Genomic DNA, 26,008 nt, shown 5'->3' with positions numbered 1-26,008 from the left:
CTGGTACAGCACAAACACATGACCATCCCTCCTCGTAATCCCCTCGCAGACCCAAATCCCAGAGTGTAGCAGCTGTGTACTCCCTGGCCCTCCCACTCTACCCCAGAGGAATAGAAAAACTGGCAATCAGCAGTCCTGCACGCTGGACAAGCAGCAAAATGACAGAGGGTGAGAGCAGGGACGCAGCGGGGATTTGATGTCTGCTCTCACCATGCTCAGGATGCACTGGATCCGAGCAGGTAACAGTACAGGTCCCTCTCCATCTCCCCACAGCTCAGCTTCCCCTCCTCACTGCCCTCTCTGTCTCTTTTTTTTCTGATCCCACTGCCCGCTCCGGGTAGCATTCCTTGGTGGAGGGAGTTGCTCCATCCAGGAGTAGCAGGAGGATGTCCAAGAGCCTTCAGCCACAGCACTCATCCTTGCCCTCGTAACCACACTGGTTCTTCTCTGCGTCCTGCCTTCTTTCCTCAGCTTCCCCCAAACCTGCTTTCTCCTGGCTGGGAAAAGAACAGGGGATGTGGGGACAGAGAAGCTACTCATAGGAGGGTGGATCTCTAAGACATCTAATAAGGGGTGGCTTGTGATTCAGAGCCTCGTGCGCCCATGGAAGCTGTGTCAGGGACGGCGAGAGGTACTTTGTCCATGCTCAGATTGATGTTGGTGTGTGGGGAGCTGATGCCCATGCAGGGACCAGCCATGAGGCAGGGAAAGGTGCCATGGAGCCTTGGAGAGATGCGATCAGGCTGCTGGTGACTCAGAGATCCTGCTGACTGCTGCCTGCAACAGGTATCAGAAAGAGATGCTGGCCCAGAGGGTGCCCCGCTGGGGTGGGATGGAGGATCCTGCTGGGCCGAAGAGGTGCTGCTGTTGGTGTGATGTGAGGGCAGGCAGCTGTGGTGCTGACCCCTGGATGTGGTGCAGTGATCCCAAAGGTGGCCAAGGCCAGGAGCCTCGTGGAGGCATTTCTGTGTCTGGTACACACACAAAAGTGCGAGAAGGCAGCAGTGAGTGGCTTGGGTCTTCTGGAGAGAAGATGTGAAGGTGGGAGTTGTCACGTGGCCTCAGGGACTTGTTGATGTGAGTAGGGTGTGTGGCTGTGGATCCTGGCCAGGAGGTTGAACTGTATGCTCCCTGAGACACAAAGCAGGACTTGGTGCTGGGCTCGTGCTTGGGAATCGCTTGCCAACGCATGGGCCTTCTGGGGAGGTCCAAAGGGCTGAGGAGCCCAGAGGAGAAAGCTTTTGTCCCCAGCCTGCACCACCAACTTCTCCAAAAGCCACCACCTGCCCGTCCATGGTTTTGGGTAGCAGGGCCAAGTGCGGCTTTGGCTTCTTCATAGGGATCAAGACTTCTCGCAAGGTAAGGAAGCAAAGCAGGGTTTGTCCAAGGGAAATGCTCCCTTGGAAGAACAAAGCTCTCCAGCGTATGTGAAGTGGTGAAAGTCTCCACTGATCAAAGTGTGCACGGTGAGTGCTGCAGGGAGCTGGGCACTGCCCTGGGGCGCGCACGGGTGCATGAGGCAGGTCCCTGCACTGCATCCCTGCCTGGTACTGCAGCGGCACGGCTTGTTGGGAAGCCCCTTGTCTCCCTGCAGCCGTGCTGCTGGTTGGGGCTTGGACTTTGTGCTCTCTGATAAGAACCCCAGTAAGCTAAAGGTGCCTGAGGAATGATTAACCAGTGTGTGCGTCGCCAGAGGACGGGGGAGCAGCTGGAGGCACAAACAGGAATGGGCTGGTGGCTTTTGGGATGGAGCTGGCCGGATGCCTCTTCCAGGCTCCAGCTCATAGGGTAGCAACCTTCAGTAGAGAGAACCTTCTGGAGTTTTCCAGGCTGACCTTAGAGCTGTGGGCAGGGGGAGATGAGGCTGTCAGGTACAGTGGAGGTGCAGAGCCCAGAGGAGGGAATAGGGGTGCTCTTAGAGGCCGGGTGGCTGTGGCACCACACTTGGCTACCTGTTGGCTCCCACATCAGGCTTCATGGGTACACTCTCTTCCTTCTTATCTTTCTGAACTTTGTCTGTTTTGATGCCAGTGGGTTGTGTTTCATAGAATCATAGGATGGCCTGGGTTGAAAAGGACCACAATGATCATCCAGTTCCAACCCCCTGCTGTGTGCAGGGTCACCAACCAGCAGGCCAGGCTGCCCAGAGCCACATCCAGCCTGGCCTTGAATGCCTGCAGGGATGGGGCATCCACAGCCTCCTTGGGCAGCCTGTTCCAGTGTGTCACCACCCTCTGTGTGAAAAACCTCCTCCTAATATCTAACCTAAACCTCCCCTGTCTCAGTTTAAAACCATTCCCGCTTGTCCTATCACTATCCACCCTTATAAACAGCCTCTCTGGACTTAACCTGTGTTCGCCTTTCCTTTCTTCCCACTCTTTCTGCTTCCTCATCCCCATTGCTCTATCAAGTCGTCTATCAAGTTGTCTTCCACTGCTCTCATTACTCATATGCCATGGTCTAGCTGTTATTGTCTCCAGTTTTTGGGAGAGGGTAGTGAAAGTTAGAATGTGTGCCAGACGATGCTTATTAATAAACAGCTCTCACTGATGACTTTCAGTCCGTTGTGCTGATTACAGCTATCTGCTGGAAGTCCAAACAAACAGGAAACCAAACAGTTTATCAGTCAGCTCGATCTTGGCTTATCTCTTCTGTTATGACAAGTAACAGTTATGGACATTGATACAATAAAGCCCTAAAAAGCACAGCTTTGACTTTATTGGAAATGAAACACCTGCTTAAAGCAAAGCAGAGGCTTCAAAAGGGCACTGTAAGAGCCACCAAGCCATTGCACAGTTGGCTGCTTGCTGATAATCTGATGGATGCTCAGCTCTGCAGAAGGACAGAAGCAGCCCTCTCCATGCTGAGGTCCCGTTTGGATCAAACCCCGAGGTCAGTGAGGAGCTCTGGGTGGGCACAACGAGGGTCTGTCTGTCTGCCTTCCCTCCTGTTTCAGTTCAGCCTTTGGAAAGGCTGCTGGCACGGAGAGTTGGACAGGGGTGAGTTTTCATGTGCATCACAGTGGAAAACACAGGAGAAAGGTGATGAATGGTGTTTCAGAACTTCTTTCATTGTCAGTGTTGGGGGGCTGAAGGGACACGAGGCACAGCAACGTGGGGACCTGCGGAACGGGGAACTCCAGGGCAGGAGCTTTCCATAGCTCATCCAAGGCACAAATAAGTAGCTGATGGTACCACTGGGCTGTCCAGAACCTGCAGTGTTTCATCCAAGCCAAGTCTGCCTGTGGAAGAGCTGGGAATGGTACCAGTGAACCAGAAGGGTTAGCAAACGGTACCACCACCACTGGTGCAGAGCAGTGTCTCATCGCGAGGGCTCTACTTTTCACTAACAGAAATCCAGCCTATAATATGCAGACTGGAATGCTTTCAGTTAGCTCTTGTAGGGGAGTAGTAGCGAAGTTTTATAGGGCTTTTTTACTTGAAGCACATGAGCTTTAAGAGGCAGGCTTCTGGAGATGGGCTCTGCCTGAAGCCAACTCTAGGCTCGGAGCTCTGGGAGAGGGGCCTGTATGGATCCCCAGCGGAGATGGCTGTGGGTTTTCCATAAGTGTGGAAGCCCTGGGATGGAGGCGGTGGCGCGTTGGACAGCAGTGCTCCCTTTGCAGCTGGTGGAGGCAGGGAGATGGAGCTCCCCATCCCTGGGCAGTTTGTGGTTGTTGGAGTTGCAGAATTGTCTGCTTTGGGTGAATTCAGCCAACAGTGCTTCCTTGGGAGGACTGGGGAGCTACGGCAAGAAACGGGAAGAAGTTTCTAATAAGGTCATTCGGTGTTAAAGGAAATGCACTGGGAGGTCCCAGGAGGCAGATAACGTCAGGTTGATGGCAGTCAGCGCTGGAGGAGTTGTGGCTAGAAGCTGAGAGAACGGCCCAGCTGTGAAATCCTCACACTATTTAGGCCTTGACATGAATGGGGATTTAAAAAAAAAGAAAAGGGAGCATTCAGGTTGGGCTTTGAGGAGAGCAGCGAGGCTGAGCGTTGCCTCCCAAATGGGGAGCAGGGCGAGCTGGGAGCAAGTGGCCTTGTGCTGGCCTGTTCAGAAGGCTCTCAGACGGGTTTTGTCATTGATCTAATGGCTCACACAGTTCCTGTTGCTTCCTTGCTTCCTGCTCTTCCCTCATAACGACTGTTTTTCACAGCACTGGCAAGAGGCTGTGTTGTTTGCTGCATTCCCTGGCAGGAGCTGGAGCTGCAAGTGAGCATGCTTGTGGTTGGGTTGGAGGGGTCCTTAAAGATCGTAGAACCACAGAATGGTTGGGTTGGAAGGTATCTCAGAGCCCCCTCAGCCCCAGTCCCTGCCGTGGGCTGGTTGTTCGCCACTAGCTGAGGCTGCCCAGGACACCCTCCAGCTTGGCCTTGGGCATCTGCAGAGATGGGGCATCCACAGCTTCTCTGGTTAGCCTGCACCAGGGCCTCACCGGTCTCTGGGTAAAGAATTTCCTCCTAAATCTCTCTTCTTTTTGTTTAAAACTGTTCCTCCTTTGCTGTGTTGACGTGAGACCCAGAGCACAGCCAGCCTGCAGGGGGCACGGGATCCAAGCAGCACGCTCGGTATCTGTTGTGTATTGTCTGGGAGCTGTTTGCTAAATCCCTGGTGCAGGAGCTATGTTCCAGTGCAGGAGGCAGCTCACGGCTGGTCAGAATGAGCAAACAGTGCGTTTTATTATGCATCTCCATACCCTTCACTACTAAAGAGAACTCAAAGCAGGACGCATCAGCTCATGAGCCAATCCTGAACCAACGCCAAGCATCGATATCCCAGCACTCCCACTTGCAAGAGATTGATATTGGGTGCTCAGAAATAGTGATGGCCCTCCCCAGGCCCTGGAAAATGTCCCATCTAGATAAATAGCTCAGCCTTCGTGCGTTTGGCCTCTTCTGGAGGCTGTCCAGGCTGGACAGGAGGGACCTTGTTGCCTCCCAACAAGAAGGGAGGAACAAGATGCCTGATCTGGACGTAGTGTTCCAGGCGTTGCTTGGCTGCCTCTAGGTTTGTGTTCTGTTGCTGTCTGATCATTAAGCCTCATGCCTAAGGATTGCTTTGCACAAGGCTGGCACGCATCTCCAAGCCCCACGTGTGCACAGTGGCCCTACAGCCTCTATGGGAGCCAAAAGGCCCCAGCACTGGTGGCCCTGCAGCAGGGGCAGTGTCGCTGTGGTCACCCTGGGGTGCTCAGTGAAGGCTGGAAGCCTCTCCCTGCTGCCTTATTCCCAGACACGGGGCTTACAGAGGGACCTTCTCCACTCCTGCCATCCTCACCGCCACCCTCGGTCCAGGCAGGGAGATACAGGCATTATCTGGTGGCTCTGCCGTTCCCCAAACAAACAGGGCAATGTGCCCCCTGGGCGGGCACCTTGGACCCCACCAAATGGCGACACTTGTGTGGGTGCTGCTGTTTCTGCCATCTTAGTGCATGAATGGACAAGCAGGGCATTGACGGCAGCGCGGACGCGCACAAACGCTCCACTGTGTCCCCTCTCACACCTTCCCCCCCTCCTCCTCGGCCCCGATGCCCAAAAGACAATGGCTCTATCCAAGCCGATGTTCACAGCTGGCAAGGACGGAGGAGAGGCCGAGACCAGGGTGGGCAGCCCCAGGGCTCTGGGGGAGCAGTGGCTTGGGAAAGAAGGGACGAGGGCAGACAGGAGCTGGGGACACGTGGGTTGGGCTGGGAGAGGGAGAGAGGAGAAAGTGGACAGGCCAGAAGGAGAAAAGGGGGCTCGGTAGGAGGGTGGAGGTGTGGGGATTCTGCTGACTTTTGGTGTTGGGCTGGAGGATGGCAATGGTTCGGTGGCAATGTGTCATGCATGGCACTGGCACGGTGTTTTGCTGTTGGTCGAGCCCGGTTGTTGCTCCAGGGACCTTCTGGCCACTGGGAACCCTGCAGCTCATCCTCCAGTACCAGGATCTGGTGTCTTGGTTAAACCCCACCTCTTCTGTACGGGAAGAGCTGCTCTGTGGCTTCTACAGGGTAGGTGATGTCCTTGAAAATGAGATGGCCGTAACTCTGCGTTGATTGCAGCAGTCCTGCCTTCATGGTGGTGAGGGGCATGTGGGGCATGTACTGTGTGTGTGAGCAGAAAGGTGTCTTAATGCACCTGAAACCACCTGGTGAGAGCATGCAGGAGGGAGTAACCCCATGTATGTTAGCTATATAGTTATAGAGCTGCTGGGTTGGCACCGTTGGTTTCTCCCTTTGGCAACCCATGCAGACCCCAGCAGGCTGTCCTGGGAGGCTGAAGAGGATCAAAAGAGGGGCTAACCCCACAGCTCCAGGAGGGGCTCCTCTGTGCCTCAGGGCTTTGCTCTGGGGTGGTCCTAGAAGTGCTCCAGGGGAGATGGGGGAGAGGTCTGTCTTGGCGTCCCACTCAGGTTACAAGAGCCACTTCTGCCAGGAGGGACTGGTTATTGTTACAGTCAGGTAATAAAGAGCATTAATTGAGGAGGAATGCTGGGCTGGGATGTGAGGGGAGGCGAGGGCTGCGGGGTTGCATTCCCCCCTGCCAGAGGAGATGTGTTCCTCCTTTGCACCCACAGAGTTGGGACTGTGGAGCAAAGGGCAGATCGTCCCCCTGTGCAAGACAGCATCCTGCTGTCCCCAGGGCTCTGAGCAGTGATAGGACTGCTGTGTTCTCTCACCCTCACTGCATCCCATCCCGAGGCATAGGAGGCTGCTGTTCCCAGCTGGGGAGAAGTGATCCCAAACCTGCAGCTCCTGAGCTTAGATGGTGTTTGGTTAGCATGCTGTGGCCCAGATTCCTTGTGCTCGCAGCCCAGCCAGCAGCCAATCCTCTGGGGCAGAAGAATAAACACAGGAGGAAGCTGAAAGGGATGTGGAGCCCGTGGGGCCCTGGGAATGTGCCAGTGTGGCAATGGGCTGCCAGTTGTGCAACCTGTGGGTGCCATCTCACTGCATGGCTCCTGGAGACTTCTACCACATCCTCCCTGCTTGGCGGTGGCTTTGTCAGCAGCGTGCTGAGGAGGAACACTCAGACTTCCAGCACCATCACAGGTTTCTTGCCCAGAGCACTCGGACTGGGGAGCAGGTAGGGCCAAGATGGCAGAGGGATGCCACCATCCATGCTACCATGAGGCAGGTACTCGCTGTGGCTCTTTATTCATCTCCAGTCCTGCTTTTGGAGCAGAATGCTTCATTTCTCATTCAAACCAGCACCCCCTAAAATGGGTCTCTGAAACCAAGCACAAAAATTCAGTCTCTGGTGCGTAGGTATGGGGACGCACCATGCATCCGTGCGTGGCTTGGCACAACCTCGTCTCTTCTTCCCCCCCACTGGTGTTCCCCAGCCTGGGGAGATGGTTGACCTCATCATCTCCAGGTTCCCACATCTGGTTCTTGTTAGTGGATCCCAGAATGAAGTTCCTCCTCTCTCTCCCTTCCTTCCACCCCCAGGAGACCCAGGCAGGATTATAGGTGATTAGAAGACAGGCAACAGAGCAAGAATTGGGGGGGAGGGACTGTTATAAATAGAAATACCATAAACTTATCAGCCTATCACTCGAGGTAAATTCTGGGTTTAATCTCTTAGACCTGTAAATATGATGACTTGCAGGGGCCAGATGCCTTTAACTCTTTCAGTGCCCATCTCTGATGGGAAATGGGCTGCGATGGAGCACCTGGAAAGGGGACAGGGATTGATATCACCAGGAGAGCTGTGCCAGCAGCCCCGTGCCGTCGGAGCAAGGCAGCAAGTAGCTCTGCTTGGATGGCGGTCGTGTTTGGAGGTTTGGGGAAGGCAGAGAAAACAAGTCCAAACATTGGGATTCCTGACATTCTCGCACATATGGGGCCTCTGCCCTGCTCGTGAGGAGGGTGCTGTGGGTTTAGCATCTGCTTCTTGTGGCAGAGTTTGCCTTCAGGGCCTCCTTGGTGCTGTTGTGAGGAGGGGGCTAAGGGTAAGGCAGGGCAAAGGGTGCTGGCAGGTTTGGGAGCTCCTTTGCGGCAGCACTAGCTGAAGGAGGGGTGAAATGGAAGGTTGTTTGACCCAAGGAGCCCCTCCAGGGAGGTCAGCGTGCTGCCTGGGGCTGAGGGGACGTCAGAGAGGGGAGGCAGGTGACGAAAGCTCTAGTGCCATGTGGGTGTTGAGCTACTTCCTGCTCCCTCCTAATCCCACCTCGGAAGAGGAGGGACTGTTATTAGTGTCGTTAGGAGCTCGTGACTCAGTGGAGAAGCATTAACTTTTAATTAATCACCTAAGCTGGCTTTCAGTAAGAGCCCGGCATGCAGGGGAGCCATGGTGGGACGTTCCCTGTCCCTGTGTCCTCAAGCTGGGGACAGCCCTACATTTTCAGTGGGCAGCCCTTCCCATTGCACGTGCGCAGCTGGACCCAGCCTTGCCATTACTGAGGCAGCACAGCTGACGCAGCTCCTGCATCACATTTCTTATCACACCCCATGCCTAAGTCTCTGCTGAGCACTTCCAAAGGTGACTTTTAAGAGAAGGCAGCAGAAAAAAAAAGGAGAGCCCAGCAGTGCTGCTGTCTCTGGAGGGCTTCCTGTCCTTTCTGGGTAGGTCCTGGGCTCCCCTTGCACTGTGGAGAAGCTGCTGGGGTTTGGAGATGGAAGGGAAACCTGTTGGGGTCAGGTATCTTGAGGCTTTTTCCTGGACACGCTCAATAGCTTGGGGAAAGGCAACAAAATTGGTCAAGTGCCTTTTTGGTTTCTTGGAATCGTAGAATCATTAAGAATGGGAAAAGTTCAAAGTCCAACTCCGACCTACCTCACCATGCCCATTAACAAGCCTACCTCACCGTGCCCACTGACCACGTCCCTCAGTGCCACGTTCACGTAACACCTCTGGAGACGGTGACTCCACCACCCCCTGGGCATCCTGTGCCAACGCACTACCACTCTTTTGAAAACATAGGTCCCCAGCCCAGAACTTGGGATGAAGACACGTCTTCCAATAGCTTTTGTGGCCAGTGGTTGCCAGATGTTTTGTAGCTCGGTTTTGTTGGCAGATGGTGAGGTGATGGAGAGAGTGCAGAAGAGGTGCCTTGGTAGTGAGGGGCTGGGGGCAGGGTGAAGGATCATTGCGGGGGACACAGCACCCACGCTGAGCTCTCCCAGCCAACCATAGCTTGCAGCAGGACAACGGCATGGTTGCAGCCACAGAATTTACAGGGGACAGGATCACCTCCTCCTGCCCGCAGTGCCCCAAGGGCTGGATGTCCTCCTGCGAGCAGATCCCCGGGATCATTCCCCCTCATTACCAAGGGAGAGATTCCCCTGTCCATGCACAAACCCTGTCCGCTTGGCAGAATTCCTGGCTGGATTTATTTCTGCCAATTTGCCCGTCTTTACTATGAAAGGGATTTGCGGAGGAGAGTGCTGCAATTGGCCGGTGTGGGCCAGAACCCAGGTGGGGTTTTTCGCGGTTCGTCGGTTGACCTTCCCCCAGCACACAGCCTGTGGGGGGCGAGGGCTGGCCCTCAAGCTTTGGGCCTCTTGGGAAGGGCCCTCTTCCTTATCGGGGCCAAGTCTCCTCTTCCACTTTCTTGGCAGTGTCTTTGGCACCGAGGGCTGGCAGCAGCCCCTGAGAGCTGCGGACTCCCACTTGAGAGAGACAGATAAAGAAAGCACTTTCTGTCAACAAAACCCAGCCCAGCTTCCCCAGGGCAGGAGAGGGGAGGAGGAGGCCTCAGGAGAAGGCAGAGGGAAACCCGCTGCTCGCCTGGCCTCCGCGCTGTCTGATTTTGCTCTGGGATGCAGATGGCTATGGACCAACGGTCCTCAAACTGCGGGACCTGCTGATCTTCTCATCTTGGTTTTGGCTCTGCGAAGGTCTTCGGTGGCATTTCTGCTCTGCAGCGCCTTTGCCTTTCATGTCCTTCTCACAGCTTTTGCTTCCGTCTCCTCTGTCCTCGCAGGCCATGACATTAATGGAGCTCTGGAGCCATCTAACATCGACACCAGCATCCTGGAGGAGTACATCAGCAAGGAGGACTCACCAGATATGTAAGTGGTTCCCTTGCTCCTCAGCAGGAGCTGTACTTGCTGTTGTTTTCTGTGGAGAAGCTCTGCAGTGCGAGGAATCTTCAAGTCACTGTGCCCTGTATGTTCCACTGTCCCTGCTAGAGTCCTCCCCTATAGGAGGTTGGTTTCCTGGGCACTTCTGGCCTTTACATCCCTGCAGGTGGATTTTTCACCCTTTGGGATTGCATCATTCCCACTGATCCAAGTGACCAACCTATGCACTCCTGCTGGTGCCACCACAATGCTGGCTGTTTCACTCCTCCTCTGGGTGTCCCAGAGCACCGTCTGTGTTGCTGAAGGGCTGGGTAGCGGGTGGAAAGTGCCACCTACCTGTCTCGCAGCTGAGGTTATCACCTTCTCTCTCTCAGCTGTTTCCCTGACATCTCTGCTTCATCTGGCTGTGCACACCCCCAGCCCTCCAGCTCAGCCACCATCAGCGCGCCTCTTCCCAGTTCCGTCGGCAGTGCTGGGCATGTGAACAACCCTGCTTCCAGTGGTTCCCTCCACCTTCCTCCCCCGGGCAGCCAGATCCCGATCCATCACGGTCCTCTCCTGGCCAACCCTTGCGGACCCAGCTATGGTGCTCACCTCAACTGCAATAACAACAATGGCATGGCGGTGCCCAAGGGCTACCTCGGTGGCCACTGCCTAAACAGCATGGTCCCTCCAATCAAATCGGAGCCCAAGGCCTCCTACGCACCTGGGTAAGTGGGGTTGGGGTGGCAGGACAAGGGCACAAGGTGAGGCCAGCAATCCTCCAGGCTGGTGGGGCCTGGAGGGTAGAGGTGGCTTGTCCCATAGTGCCTTAACTGCTGGCCGTGTCAGCCAGTGTTAAGCCCTGGCTTCACAGGGAGATGCTTTGTCACAAGTTTTCTGAAGAGTTGTTCAGTTTTGGTCTTGCCTGTGTGTGCTGATTTGGAGAGGATCAGTGACATCCCATGCATATACAGGGAGACAGATGACAGATGCACATCTCCACGTGTGTGGCAGGACGGAGTATCGTCCTTCTCAAGAAGGAAGAGATGCAGAATAAGTCTGAATAAGACCAAACTTAGTTTCCAGGACGTTCCCAATCCCAGGGGAAGATGTTAGCTAAGTTGGGCAAAAAAACGCATTTCTCTTGGCCTGATGTTTTAGATACTGAAGAGAAGAAAGATATGGTGTCTGAGCTGAAGTTATTTCCCTTCATAACTGGCTCTGGATGCAGCCCCAGTGAAGGGGAAGATGATAATCGAGTCTTAGCATTGCCAAAGGACTCAACTGGACAACTGGGAGGAGAAATGATGAGGGAAACGGCGCTGGTGGGCTGGGAGGGCACAGCAACGTGGCAGCCTTGACAGGGAGCACCACACAGAGAGTGCAGCCGAGCTGTGGGCCTTCTCCAGCAGATGATGGATGTAAGGGATGTGGTGACCAGGAGGACCCCAGAACTGCTGCTCATCTCTACGAAGCCCTCTCTGGCTTTTCTTCCTCTGCTTTCTGCCCTCTAGTGTCGCCAGCAAGTACGGCGTGGTGCTTCCCGTGCTCAGTCCAGCTTGCAGGAGGAATAATTGGATCTGTAATGTAGCTCCACTGGGATGACTTCAGCTTGGATGAACTGGAAAAGATCTTCCAGAGTGTGACAACCTAAATAAAATCTGCCCTTATTTTATTCGCAGACTAGGAAGTTGCAGTGGAGACATGAGTCCTAGGGGAAGCCATGCCAAAAGCAGGCTGGGATGCTCTTCTGTGGCATCCCTTTCTTCTGCGTGCCTCTGGCGTTCTCCAGGATGTGAGAAGTCATGGGTAGGATCATAGCCCTCCTCCATTCATAGTCCAGGTCTGATTACCTGTCTGCTGGCTTCATCATCTTGACTTGCAGGAGAACAACAAATCCATCAAGGAAGCATCAGGAACTGCTGTAGCTGAGGGGAGAGCTCATGTCATCATTTGGGGCTGTCATGGCGGTGATCGAAGCATTTGCCTGGGAATATGTGCTGCTTTGTCTGTGGTGGATCCTTGGCCTGGGATGTGGCTTCATGGCTGGACTCCACTGGGTGGTCACTGCATACAGTGGAAGCAGGGTTCGTAGCAAGTGCTGGCTGCTGGAGATGGAGGCCTTGTTTGGGTGAAATGAACGAGGTTAGCTTTGCTCACAGCATTTCTTCAGCATCCCAGAAGGACTCATTCCGTGGCAGAAGCAGTCTCAGTGTCGAACGCCCACAAACCCTATCCATGGGCTGGGCGTGCCTGCATGACCTCCCTGCGTAGCACCCATCTTTCTGCTTCAGTTGTCCCTGAATTGTCTCTGGTCGATTTGTTATAGCAGGAGCAGGCTTTGCAGAGTGCTGTGCTGCTGGAACATGGTAGGGATTGCCAAGGCAGTGGATACAAGCAGGCAGACAAGATACCTCCCTGGATACCCCACTGCTGGTGATTTGCACAGGGGTAGAGCACACTGCAAATGCTTTCTCTAGAGCCACAATCTTCCTGCCCACCCCTGCTGCAGCTTTGGCTTGAGGTGACCCCTCCTCAGTCTAGCTGGCAGCAGAGCCTCGATCCTTTCCATGCATATAATCTCCTGCAAAATATTACTAGAGAAGAACCAGAGTCTGACATGAGCAAATCGTTCTCTTGTGTACCAGGACAGTGGAAGATTTACCCTGGCCTGAAGATATGTCTGGTGAGGAGGGGCTGGGAGAAAGAGAAGGAAGTGTTGGTTCCAGTGGATTTCCAAGGAGGGGCTTTGGGAATGGCTGAAGAGCCCAGTAAGGAAGGAAGCAAAGGTGGCACTCTCTCTGTGGTTGCTATCCCGTAGCCTGGTTGTGCAGCTGAGTGCCCAATTCAGTTGCATTTTGCAGTTAGGACCGAATCTTGCCCCTGGTGCCATTGGAGCAGAGGTAGAGTGATACAGCTGGCAGCTGTGGTGGTGCTCAGGTTTGTACAGGTCGCACGGCAGAGTGCAGCCCATGGGCTTCCCAGGTTGTGCTTTCAGCTTCCCTAGAATGCCCCATTTCTCCATGGTGAAGCACAAGGTCTTGGGGGAATGAATGTCTTTCTGTTCGACTCAAAGCTGCTGAGCCGGTGGGGAAGCCTCATAGGCAGGTCAGCAAAATACCTCTCCGTGCTGCCAAAGTGTGGGCTGCAGGGAATGGTGAGAGCAATGTAGTCGCCATGTGGTCACTGGAGGTACTCAGGTTGATGGGCATCTTGTGGGACCACGCATTGCTCCAACTAGACCAGTTGATCCCATTGCTGGAAGCTGCTTTACAATGACCTTCCCTTCTGTTTTCTCTGCAGCACTTTACCCGACTCTCCCCCTGACTCTGGATCAGAAGCCTACTCACCTCAGCAGGTGACTGGTAAGTGCTTTAAGGAGAGAGAGGGAGGGGGGAATAATATATGTAATAAGGAAAACCCCAAGCCCAACATCCTCCCCCTCTTTGTTCCATGAAAGTGGTTGGCTCTGCAGTCTTTATCAGACGGGAGAAAACAGGCGGCTGCAATACGTGGGGAGATTATCAGTTAGTAAATATCCCTGGACTGTCGCCTATTGTTCTCCTGCTGGTCTTTGCAAGGGGGGAGAGCGAGCAAGAGAGGGAACGGGAGGGAAGGAGAGATGTGAACCCACTCACACGGGGAGCGATCGGCAGCATGGCTCGTCCCTGGGAGGGTGGGATGTGGCAACCGGAGCCTCCCTGTGCTGCCCTGTGCCCAGAGTGAGCCAAAGGCAAGGAGAACGTCCCTGAAATGGAACCCGGTTCGGGGAGACCAAGATGAGCCTTCCATTCAGCAGTAAGTTCCTTCCATGCCCCCCCCCCCCCGCCTTCTGACCTGGGGCTCCCCCTGCCAAAGGTGAGAGAGCCTGTCCCACCCACGGCCACTGCCAGCCCCCCGGCTCCCTGCTGGGGAGCCACCTCGTGTTGTGCTGACCTTCGCTGTGCTTTGCTGGAGAAACTCCTTGGTGAGGAGGGAAGGTTGTCCTGGGCTCCCTTCCCCCTCGCCAGCAGCACCCTCTTTCCCAAGCTCCAACCATTCCTCACCAGGAACAGCACTTACTCTTTTTTTTTTTTTTGATGGAAGAGGTCAAGAGTTCTGTTTATCTTGCTAAAAAAAAAATCCCTGGAATTCCTCCTGCCCCTTCCTTAAATATAACAAAGAGGCCGAGTTGCTCACCGAGGGGAGAGCTGCTCCAATGCGCTTCCAGCACTCTGCTTAGGGAGGAGAGGAGGCAGCAGGGAGCTCTTCAGGGCCCTACATGCAGCACATGCACTGGGGATGTTGAGAAAACCCATTCCTCTCAGTGCTCTGCAGGGCAAGGCACGAGGGCTGCTCTGCAAGCCCTGAAGCAGCCCTGAGTCTGCTTGTGCTTGTTGTCCAAGGGTGCTTGGGAAGCTTGCCTTCAGATCCTCATTTGATCACTACATTTATTCATTTAGACTGTAGAACGGTGTGATTTTGCCAGAGAAACGTGTCCCAGGTGGAAAGTTTCTCCTCTTCCCACTGTTTGTTTTGGGATGCAGAGAGGATGGAGAAGCTGGTGGAGAAGATCAGTGCAGTTCGCCAGACTCCAATCTTTGCTTTCCACTCACATAGCATATGGCACATGCCCATTCGTTTCTACAACACATAAAAATAAGCTGCTGAAATGGTGCCAACATTGACTCATCCTTGAGGTCCCTTCCAACCAAAGCCATTCTATGATTCTGTGATTTTCTGCTCCATCTGAGAGGAACTTGCTCGAGTCTTGCCTTGCATCAACTTTTGTACCAATGTCTTTGGTTTCTATAGTAAATATATGAGTCCAGATTCCAGGAGTGTTTTGGTTTGAGCTGAAGCCCTCTGCTGTGCACTGGCATTGCCACACATTGAGCTGGTGTTGAGCTGGAGCCTAGGCAGCTGCAGAGAATTTGCATGCCTCTCCACCAGCATTTATTTTGATGGCAGTGTAGTCAAATCAATCCCAAGCATGGCATTTCTTTAGTATCCCATTCCACAGAGAGGAGGAGGAAGGTGGGATCATTTGAATGCTTGTTTTTGTTTATTTAAATGTGGAGGTCACAGTCACCTTCTGGCTCTGTTTCCAGGCACAGGCTTTGGACAGGCCCCTCTGTCGGACCTGTCATCCCACCGCTCTTTCTTGATCCATGTAGTTCCTCGGTGATGCAGGCATGTTCATCAAATCACCAGGGTTGGAAGAGATTGGAAGAGACCTCTTAAGGCCATCAAGTCCAACTCTCAACCCATCCCCACTGTGCCCACTGACCCTCAGTGCCACTCTCCATGGTTCTTGAATGCCTCCAGGGACAGTGACTCTCCCACCCCCTGGGCAGACTGTGCCAGTGCTATGCCACTCTTTGCAAAGACATTTTTCCTAATATCCAGCCTGACCCTCCCCTGGCACAGCTTGAGGCCGTCACCTCTCATCCTAGCTTTCTGCCTGATGCTTCTTCCCTTTGAAGGGAATTGCAGAGCTGATACCAGACAGAATTCCTTAAAGCCAGGTTTTCACTACGGAACATTAGGGTACCTGCGCTTTAGGAAATTCCAGGAGTGGTTGTAATCTTCCCTGTTTTCCCTCAGCCTGAGAACCTGTGTGCCCTTTGAGTTAGTGAAGCTCAGTTCTGATGGCAGAGGAGCGCTCACAGGGAATTCCTCATGGCTGGGCTTGGAGCTGAAGCTTAGACCTCACGGTGGTCTCACAGGCGTTCCTCTTTCTCTGCTCTTCAAGATCCTCACCTCCTTCGGACCATGACCCCAGAGAACATGTGCCATGTAATTCCCCCATCTCGCCTGGAGCATCCTCCGCCGCCACCACCTCCTCCTCCTCCTCCCCCCCACCTGCAAGCTGTGCCCCCTCCTTCCCACCCGCACTACCCTGGCCTGCAGCGGGACCTGTACATGAAGGCTGAGCCCCTGATGCCACCCTATGGCATGGGGCAGGGCATAGCACCAGCTGACCTCCACCACGCTCAGCAGTCACAGATGCTGCACCAGCTTCTCCAGCAGCACGGAGCAGAGTAAGGCTGCTGGACATTGGGATTTGGCGTGATTTGGGTTTGGGGGGATTCTGGGGAGGTGTTGAGGTGGGAGTTACCCAGGGGGGACACTCAAAGCTGGATGGTGGGGACATGAGGGGAAACTGAGATGTGGCTCAGTGCACGCCTGGCACAGAACTCACCGTGGGTAGGTGAGGCAGAAGGTGGTGATGTTGCAGGATTGTCACCTCCCCGTTATCCCACAGCCTCCCGGTGCACCCTGCCAAGAAAAGGAAGCATTCCGAGTCACCCCCAAACACCCTTAGTGCACAGATGCTCAACGGGCTGATAAAGCAGGAGCCAGGCATGGGGTCTGTGCCACTCAACCCCGAAAGAGTTCCCACGCCTCCTTGGCACCAGCCAGGACCTCTCTCTCCAGGTATGTGGTTTTCAGCCCCTCATCCCTTTAATCCCTGCCCAGCATGCAAACCTGGCAGTGCTGGGGGTGAGTGTGTGAGTTCCCAGGAGCAGGTCAGACTCCAGACCTTGTGCCACTGCCATGCCCTGGCAGTCAGGAGACAACTTGCTCCCTTATGCTTGTACCCAACTGAATGCTGCATCATAGAATTATCGAATCATAGTATGAAGGGACCTCAAAGATTGTCTAGTTCCAATCTCCTGCCATGGACGGGGTTGCCACCCACTAGGTTGGACTTGGCAGGGCCTCTTTGGGGTGTCTGAAACATGTCTTTCTCCCTCTGCAGGCCTTATTCAGGATAATGACAGCTTGAATGGCTCCTACCTAGACCCCAACTACCAGTCTATAAAGTGGCAGCCACATCAGCAAAACAAGTGGGCAACTCTCTATGATGCCAACTATAAAGAACTGTGAGTAATTCCTCCAGAATCACATCCAACCTTTCATTCAATGGACTTTCCATTCAAGTGCTGAGGTTCGGGAGATCCAAAGTGTTGGACCTGCCTTGCCTTTTAACGCCTGCTGAACTCTTCTTGCCTGCTCTGTGGTGGAGACACTCTCCCTGCCGCACCTTTGCCATTGGGAAGGTCTTTGGGAAGGTTTCTCTGCATTTCTGAGTGAACGGTGGGGGATTAAGGAATGGGTCTGGTTCTGCAGGATTCAACAGTTCAGCAGCATTGGAGGCAGCCACTCAGACCTTGGGCTGCCACTGGGAGAGTCTTTTGGCAAATACACCTTGTGCCTGAGCACGGTGTGGATGTGCAGCACGCTTTCCCCCTGGCCAGGCTCCAGGGGGTTTTAAAGCTCCAGGGTTTTAAAAGCTCCAGGGTTTTAAAAGGTGCGTTAGGATTTCCAGGACAATGCATAGCAGGAATGACTGAGGATAATCCAGAGCCACTTCAGCACACGTTGAGAGCAGTGCAGAGAGGAGCCTGAGGAGGAGGAGTGGTTGATGGGTGGAGGAGAGGAGAGAAAGAAAGAGGGGAAGGTTGGAGGGTAGCTGGAAAACTAGGAGGGGTGGAGAGACCAGGAGTGCAGGCAGAGAAGAAAGCTGGGGTAGAGGGTGGAGGCAGAGTGTGAACAAGCCTTGTAGGAAACAGTGCTCAGGAGGAACCCACTCTGGATCCTCCCTACATTCCTCAGAGGTGACTGAGAGCAGGCAGGCAGCAGGCAGGCTTCCAGGAACTAAGCAGACTGCCCTGTTTCCCTTCCTTCTCTTTCTGGACAGCCAGAGGCTGGTAGGGTCCTCCTGAGGGACATGAAGGATGGAGTGCTCTGCTTGCGATGCCAAATAACCCAGGGCTGTCATCATAGCTTGCCCAGATGGTGCTCAAGGTAGGACAAGGACATGTGGCTTGAGAGCTCTGCAGAGACGTGACTGATGGTTACTTCTTTGGTGACACCCTGCCATTTGCAAAGGCCGCATTTGTGGCTGTTTTCCTAGGAGAGGCTAAAGTTTGGGAGGTGTTTGCTTCTGTTTTACCAAACTGTTTCCATAGTCCTCTGCAGACCTCTGCTTCAACTTTGTTTCCTCTGCGGTGTGAATCTTTTCTTTAATGTGTCGTGGCCTGGCAGCTTCCCAATGTGCTCCCTTTGCCAAACTGTTTTCTCATCTTTAGTGCTTGGTTTTCAGCCAGGGCCTGGACATCACTGGGCAGCTACAGCACTGAGCTTTTCCCACCTGATAAAGCCACCTTCCTGGTCCCAAGAGTGGCCTCTCATCTGCTATCAGTGCCAGCAGGAGTTTCCCTTTGTGACGGAAGCACAAACACACCTTTTGTAGTCAGCAGGGTCCAATAAGCTCTGTACGTGACCTCGGTTTTCTCTTTGACACAATGAGCCCTCCTTTGCCTTCCATCTCTCTGTTTACCCATGCTGGTAAACATGTTTCAGGTGTTTCTCACCTGAAACACGTCACAGCTCCTGTGAAGAGGTTTGTTGCACGCCCTGATATTGCACAGGCACACTAACACTGCACTGCAGTCATTGGAGTGCTGCAGAGTGCAGCTTTCAACTCCTGTAAACCCAACCCTGTCCTACCACCTTCCTCAGCTCTGTGCTCGGGGTCACTTGCTAATTCCTGCTTTTAGGATTTAGGGTGGAAGCCAGAGCAAACCTACTTGTGCTGCATTTAGGTCGTGGCCCAGTTGCGTAATGGCTGAATTCCTTTGAAATGGCTTTGCTCAATTTTAGGAACCCCCGTGTGGTTTGCTGTGGTGCTGGATTCGACCCAAAAGAAGAGATGAAGGATTGATAAGCTGCATTTTCTGCAGCACGTAAGCTCAGGGGTCTCTTCCCTCTTTGTGGCAGCTCAGCAGTCAGGTAGCTCCAGGAGAGGTTGTGCAAACTGAGACCACGTCTCTTTCTAAGTAGGAGATCATTTAAATGGGTGTCTTGGTGCAGCACTGCAGCAGAATAGAGCTGGGAGGAACTGCACAAGCTCAACTTTCTCAACTTTCTCTTCTTCTGCAAGGGCTTTTTTTCCTTCTTTTTTTTTTTTTTTTTGGACAACCAACTAATGTTTCAGCAGGCAGGAGTCTCTTTCTTCCTTTTTGGTGCACTCAACAAATGAGTGTCTCTTTGAGACCTGTGAGTACTTCCACGTTAGTTTCCTCTGGGATCATTAAGCAAGAGCCAGCCCTTCCCAGCCTGTTTTTAGCTGTCATGCACTTTATATGTGCTGTTATGGTTTCCTGCCCCTAGGGGAAGCATATTTTCTCTCCTGTGATCCACGTGCCCACAACCTATTCACAGCCCCAGGAATCTGAATCATCTGAATCACCTGATTTTTTCCTGCCCTTGCTCTCCAGACAAGGCCAGAAAGGCATGTTAAGGAGAGAGGCTGAACCACCAGCCCATAGGAAACCGTTGAGTTTCTTATCCCAGTGTGGTTTCAAGAGCTCGCCAGCGTTTCAGCAGTGACTGCTGCACCCAACAAGCAGCTGTGTGCCCTGTACAGGAGGCTGAGTTCTCAGAAGCTGTAGGCCCACCTGGGTATATGGTGAAAAACCTGCATCCAGAAACACAGCCTGTGTTTCTCCATGGAGCAAGACAAGTGCTGGCAGCCCCCATAGAGGCAGATTTCTCAGGTTCGTAGTGCTTGATCTTCCTCCGGTTCTGCCTCAGAGATGTGAGGAGGCCTTTTCTTCCATCAATTCCTACTCGTGCTGCTCTTGGTGAAGGCACTGGTAACCAGTACCAAAAGATTTTTTGTTCCTCAGGTGTATCCTTCCATGCCCGTCAGCCATTTCTCATGTACTGCTGATCTGGGCTGTATCTCAGAGCCAGGCTCCTTCCCAGCTGTTGAGCTGGGCTTAGCACAGGGAAAACCTGAGCAAATTCTGCGGTTCCTGGGTAGCTTTTCTGCCTTCTGAGAGATGTGCCTGGTGCCAATGAACCTTGTCATAGGATGGTAACAGATTCCTTGTGCCCAGGGGCTGTAACCAGGAGAAGAGCGAAGGGAGCTGAGCTCTCCAGGCCTGCAGGTATGGTTGTGGGACTGTAGGCTGTAGTTTCCTTAGAAGCAGTTTGAGTTAAGGAAGTTGAGGAGAGGACAGAGGGAGGAAAGAAGGGCTCCTTTATGGATTGGAGTGGAGGTGCCTGGAAATCTGTGCCTTAGCATGCTTGGTTTATGTCAGGCTTTGGTTATGTGGGCTGAGGAATCTGTGTTGCTTGAAGGAGACCTAAGTCTCCAGATTAGTTTTATTGATAGTGTGTTTCTCCTTGGCCTTTTGCACTGATTTTGTGGTTTCAGACTTGCTGAACCTTCAAAAGGGTTAGGTGGTTTCCAGCAGCGGTGCCAAAGAGGCCTGGAACCAGGCAGCTCACTAATTTACTCTCAGGAGCAGAAGTAATCCATCTCCCTGACAGTGCACTCTGATAAATACCAGCAGGCTCCCTCCTCTCTCTCCCCAAGTATTTACAGTTTGAGGTAAGGCAGTTTGAGGGGAAGGCTAGCACTGCAGTCTCTTCCCATCAAGCAAGCTTTTGGAAGCCTGGTTTGGAATAAGCGACCCTACAGCCAGCACCAACAGCTGCAGAGCGCACAGGGGACAGAGAGCAGCCTGATGTGGTCCAGTCCTGAATGTATTTCAGGTGTTGGTGAATATGGGCTGAGATGGTGCTGGAAGCCTGGAAGGAGAACAAAGCATGAAATTACTGAGCAGACCCTCAGCTATGGGGCATTCCAGACATGATGGCTTAGGAATGGTTGAAATAATGGGGAATCTGGAATAGGAAAGAGATGGAGGAGAATCTCCTTGCATAAAGAAAGCTGATGGCATAAGAACTTCCCTCTGACAATCCTGTTTTCTGCAACAGATGTGAATGCTGATCCCCTCATTATCAGAGACATTTTTCCTTGCATTGTCTTCCCTTAGAGGACGAGAGCACTCCCCACTCCCATAAGTGTGGGTCCCAGCATGAGGAGTTGGTAACCCCTGAAACCTCCTCTCCTCTGATCCTGGCCTTCTGAGCCCTGCGTTAATCTGCTTTTGTCAGCGGGGCGTTCTGCCCAAAATAATCCATTTGACCCTCGACCTTTTCTTCCTGATGTTTTGCCCTCTGGCCCTCACGCTCATTGGGAGCTAGCCTTGCTCTCGCTGCCCCCAAACCATTGGCTGCTGTTGTTCCTGACCCTAGGAGCTACTCCTGCCTTCCCCAGCCTCCGAGCACAGGGATGGGGTGGCAGAGACACCCAGGTCCCCATGCTGGCTGCGTTCCCCGTGGGTTAAGATGAAAGCTAGGATGTGTGGCAGTGGAGATGCCCTCCCGTGCACCCCATGTTGGGGGGTGACACTGATCACAGCCTGAGTCCTTTGGGAACTCAGGGAATGAGACTCAGCCTGACAGTCTTCGTCTGTTTTGGCATATGCTTAGCAGCCATCAGTTTGAGTGATGTTAAGCAGAGCATGGTTTTGAAGCAGATGTGGTTTGGAAGTACAACCTGCCTTCAAGTGGAAACAGCTGAGGTGGCAGAGGGGTGAAAGCAAATGGGAAAAGGGTTCCTCCATCCCTGGGTGAGCACAGAGGATCGTAGGGCCTGATAAAGCTCTGGCTCCTGAGACCAGACCTTATGGCTAAGGCTGGGAGGTAAGCAGCAGTAGAATGGAATTCCTTTCGTGCTTCTGGACTAAGATAGTGCTCTGCTTCCACCATCTGGCCTGTGTTCAGAGTCTGCATAGTCCCTCGGGTGCAAGAGATGAGGAGTTGCATCCCAGTGTTACTGGGAATGGGCCCCCCGATCTCCTCCAACATTAACCCTCCTGTAGAAAAGTGCTCAGTGAGTTTTAAGGCTGATATCAGAGGCCAGACTGAGCCACCTTTTGCCTTCTAAGTGTTTAAGCACAAAAATAAAGGGGAAAATGTGGGATTTTGGTCTTCTGCTGGAGATTCTCGAGGGGCTGAGATGCATCCCAGGGGCCCACCTGCCTGGTCTGAGTTCTTCAGCAGTGAGAGAAAAAGGGACTTGCTTAAAGGCCACATATTTCCCTCATTCCCGTGGCAACCAGCCCATTAAGGAGATGGAGATTAAACCAACCCAGCTGGTGTGTGTTGGCCGGGCAGCAGCATCCTCCTCCTCCCACTCAGACCTTGCCGATTCCACAGGAACTAGGCATGTGGGCAACATCAAGAATGTGGTGGGTAAAACCAATGGGCCTGTGGGATCCCTGGCCTCGGTGCTGCCACGTGCCGTGCCCCACAGGCCCTGCGCTGCCTCTGTAGCTGGGAGCTTAGCCTCTCGTGATGTGCTCGGGGCTCTGGCCTAATGTCTGCTGCCTTTTCCACAGCCCCATGCTCACCTACCGCGTGGATGCTGACAAAGGGTTCAACTTCTCTGTGGGCGACGATGCCTTTGTGTGCCAGAAGAAGAATCACTTCCAGGTCACGGTCTACATCGGCATGCTTGGAGATCCCAAGTATGTGAAGACCCCCGAGGGCCTGAAACCCTTAGAGTGCTTCTACCTGAAGCTGCACGGAGTGAAGGCAAGCAGGAGCCAAGCGAATGCAGCAGGGAGAAGGGGAGCTGAGATCAGGCAACCACATCTTTCATATGCTGAGTTGTAGGGGTGTGTGCAGGAGAATGCTGAAGGTGATCCTTGATCTTCAGCTCTTGAGATAGGACTCTAATTTGGATTCAGTTGCTCCCTGGGCATCCCAGGGTTTCCTCTTGCTTCTAGAGGCATTTGGGAAGATCTATTCACCCTCTGCCAGAGCCGCACCAAGTTAGGCATTGCGTGTTGGTTGTGCAGGAGGGGTTGGGGAGGCAGTGGGAAGGGGAAAGTCTCGGCTTTCCACTCTTCATCACATCCCCAAATCTTTCTCTCCAGCTAGAGGCCCTGAACCAGTCGATCAACATCGAGCAGTCGCAGTCCGACCGCAGCAAACGGCCCTTCAACCCTGTCACGTGAGTGAGGGTGGGGAATAAGCAATAGCAAGGGTGGCTGGGGAAGGGGGGGTTCATGGGAAGGCTCAGGAGAGCACTGTGGGTAGCACACCCTCCAGTTTTACTGCCCACAGCAGAGTTTTCCTCCCTTTTTGCTGCCCGCTCCCTTTTGTGCCCAATTTGTAGCCCTACCATAGTGGAGCAGGACAGGAGATGGCCGTTCCTCAAGGAGCCTCCTCTCCAGAAGCATCCTCACTTGCTCCTGTGTTTTCTCTTCGACAGGGTCAACCTGCCTCCAGAGCAGGTCACTAAGGTCACTGTGGGGCGGCTGCACTTCAGCGAGACCACGGCTAACAACATGAGAAAGAAAGGAAAACCTAACCCAGACCAGAGGTGAAGAGCAGGGACGCCTTTACAAATTGTTCTGTGCACTCAGGGCCTGCGGATGTGCCAGCCCTTGCTTTGGGAGGCAACAGGCCCTATGCTGGCCATCTTTTTCTCACGGAGGACGGGAGATGTCTGCTGTGGCCACTGTGGTCTCCCCCATTCTACAAGGGGTTGTGGACAGGGGAGAGGGGATGTGTACAGCTCCCTGTGACAGCCTGGTGCCCTGTCCTTGAGGCAGATGCAGCAGTTTGCAGTGCAGGATGGCACCCTGACCTCTCTCCCCTCTTGACAGGTATTTCATGCTTGTGGTAGCCCTGCAGGCACATGCACAGAACCAGAACTACACACTTGCAGCCCACATCTCTGAGCGCATCATTGTCCGAGTAAGTCCTCCTCTCCTCCCATAGCCCTTTGCTGGATGAACTGGGCAGTTCTCCTGCACCTCTCTAGCTTTTCAGTGCTTTCCCCTCCCAGCCATTTCTTCCCTTTTCCAACGCTGCCTTGCTTGCAGCTATCCTTGCCCATGGCTGTCCCTGTCCATGCCTGCATTCTCATTCCAGCCTTTCCACACCTGCATGGTTGGAGCAGCCTCAGGGCATGCAAGAACTTGTTGCGGGACAGGGAAGGTGTCTCCTTGCCCTGACCTTGCACTGGTGCTTACAGTAGAGCTGCTGGGAGTGAGGGAATGGTGTTGTGAGGATTCCACAGCAGGGACAAGACCCCTTGGTGCAGAAGGACTGGGTGCCCTGCCATGGCTGCACTTTGTGCAGCAGCGTTCAGATGGGAATGCAGAGCGGCAGGAGGAGCCCATCATCCTTGGGCTTTCCCAGGGCTCTTTTAATGAGTGTTTAGCTCTGCGGGCTGAAGGTAGCAGGTAAAATGCAAAGAGAAGGACCTTGAAGTCTGCAGACTGACGTAAAAGGAATTGTGCAGCCTCCAGGGTGCCCAGAACTGCAGGGAACTGCAGGCAGCCTGTGGTGCTCCATCCCAGCAGGTTGCAGAACAGTGGGATTTGGGGGACTGTGGAGCCAGGAACAACAGCTGTGTCACTTATGGACTCCAGATGTCCTTGTGTTGAGTTGGAATTGTAAGAGCTCTGAGGACTGAGATAACACAGCTCAAGAAAGCAAGGATATTCCTTTAGGGAGAGGAGCAGAGCAGGCGTAACCTTGGTTCCTGATGAAAGAGGCTTGGTCAGGGCCAGCAGATGAATGCCAAGACTGCAAAAGCAGGCTGGGATTTGTTCCCAGAACTGGCAGTGTATCCCTGTCCCTGCCACTTTCCTTTGTGCTGCTGCAAAGCTCTAACACCTTCACAGCCTCACTTGTCTTCTTGTGCTGTCTGTCAGCTTTCTGCTGTCCCTGCTGTAGGGCAGGTGCTGTTGCAGCTCAGCCTCCAGGTGTTCCTATAGCTTCGTGCTGTAGAGAAGGCACCTCCACCAGGGTCTTGCGTCATGAGCTTTTAATCTCAAAAGTCCTCTCCAGCTTCTCAAGCCACTTTGATCAATCTGTCCCCCTTCACCTGAGATCTTCCCCACCCTTGACTCCCATTTGCAGATCAAGGACACAGCTGTGTCACTGGGGTGCATCTGCTTATCTCTGCCTTTTTCTCCTGCCTCTTCCCAGGCCTCCAACCCTGGCCAGTTTGAGAGTGACAGCGATGTGCTCTGGCAGCGGGCTCAGCTCCCTGATACCGTGTTCCACCATGGTCGGGTGGGCATCAACACGGACCGCCCCGATGAAGCCCTCGTGGTCCATGGCAACGTGAAGGTGATGGGTTCCCTGATGCATCCATCAGATGTCCGAGTGAAAGAGGACATCCAGGAGGTAAGAGCTGAGCAAACCAGGCTGGGCTTCACTGACATGGCTCAGAGCAGGCCTCAGGGCCCTCTCACACAGTGCCTCTTGCCCTTGGGACCTGTCATAAAGGTGAACCATTGTGAGTTTTGCCATCTGGGGTCAGAGCAATGGGATGTAAGGAAGCAAACCCCCACTTAGGAGATGCATGTCTCTGTTTTGTCCCAGGTGGACACCACAGAGCAGCTGAAGAGGATCTCACGGATGCGGCTGGTGCACTACAACTACACACCTGAGTTTGCAGCTACGGTGGGCATCGACAACACCTCTGAGACAGGTACAGACCCTGCATTGTGCTACCCTGCTTGTGTCTGCAGCGCTGGAGCTGGGCTTGTTCAGCCTGGAGAGGGCTCTGGGGACGCTTCACTGTGGCCTCCTGTGGTTCCTCTGCTGAGACTCGGTGGTCTGTGGGCCTCTGATGAGCTCTGTTCAGGATACTGTGTGCACCCTGTACTGTCCCCAGCACAGAGAGCTCCTGTCCATAATCTCTCGGGTCAGAGGAAGAGCTGTGGCAGGAGGAGTGCTGCCCAGAGTCCTGAGAGCCACTGTGCCATTTCCACACAGGTGTCATTGCTCAAGAGGTGAAGGAGATCCTCCCTGAAGCAGTGAAGGACACCGGGGACCTGGTCTTTTCCAATGGGAAGACCCTGGAGAACTTCCTAGTGGTGAACAAGGTCAGTGGCAGCCTGAAGGGACAGGAAGGGCAGGGAAGCTGGAAAGGCTGTTGTACCTGGGTTTCTGGGAGAGCTGTAAAGCTGGAACAGGGAAAGCGTGAAACAGGGAACGCTTCTAAACCAATACCATCCATATGAGTTTCAGACTTGGTTGATCTTTCAAATGGCAGGAGCTGACCTGAGTTGACAGCAGACATCTGCAGGGAGGAGCTTGCCTGATGTTGTTGAATGTTGTCAGCATCTCCCTCAAGATAGGCTT

At 53.6% G+C, this 26,008-nt stretch overlaps 1 protein-coding gene across 4 annotated transcripts in view; it reads left to right on the top strand.

Moving 5' to 3' along the window:
• The window catches only part of MYRF (myelin regulatory factor), a 39,254-nt gene that overhangs the window by 2,680 nt on the left and 10,566 nt on the right, over window positions 1–26,008 (top strand). For 2 of the 4 annotated variants that reach the window (XM_048949555.1, XM_048949554.1), the window contains exons 2-14: window positions 9,907–9,994; window positions 10,381–10,716; window positions 13,292–13,353; window positions 15,723–16,011; window positions 16,236–16,408; window positions 16,734–16,857; window positions 22,237–22,432; window positions 22,777–22,853; window positions 23,115–23,225; window positions 23,512–23,602; window positions 24,845–25,045; window positions 25,244–25,352; window positions 25,640–25,749. In XM_048949555.1, coding sequence (XP_048805512.1) covers window positions 9,907–9,994; window positions 10,381–10,716; window positions 13,292–13,353; window positions 15,723–16,011; window positions 16,236–16,408; window positions 16,734–16,857; window positions 22,237–22,432; window positions 22,777–22,853; window positions 23,115–23,225; window positions 23,512–23,602; window positions 24,845–25,045; window positions 25,244–25,352; window positions 25,640–25,749 — 1,967 coding nt within the window. Of the gene's footprint in view, window positions 1–9,906; window positions 9,995–10,380; window positions 10,717–11,695; window positions 12,076–13,291; window positions 13,354–15,722; window positions 16,012–16,235; window positions 16,409–16,733; window positions 16,858–22,236; window positions 22,433–22,776; window positions 22,854–23,114; window positions 23,226–23,511; window positions 23,603–24,844; window positions 25,046–25,243; window positions 25,353–25,639; window positions 25,750–26,008 lie in introns of those variants that run through there. The other 2 variants (XM_048949556.1, XM_048949557.1) reach the window with 2 other exon arrangements.

This window comes from Lagopus muta, chromosome 6 (assembly GCF_023343835.1).
Source record: "Lagopus muta isolate bLagMut1 chromosome 6, bLagMut1 primary, whole genome shotgun sequence".
NCBI lineage: Eukaryota > Metazoa > Chordata > Aves > Galliformes > Phasianidae > Lagopus > Lagopus muta.
Note: the sequence above shows the minus strand (reverse complement) of the source record. Positions and strands in the feature narration are given on the sequence as shown.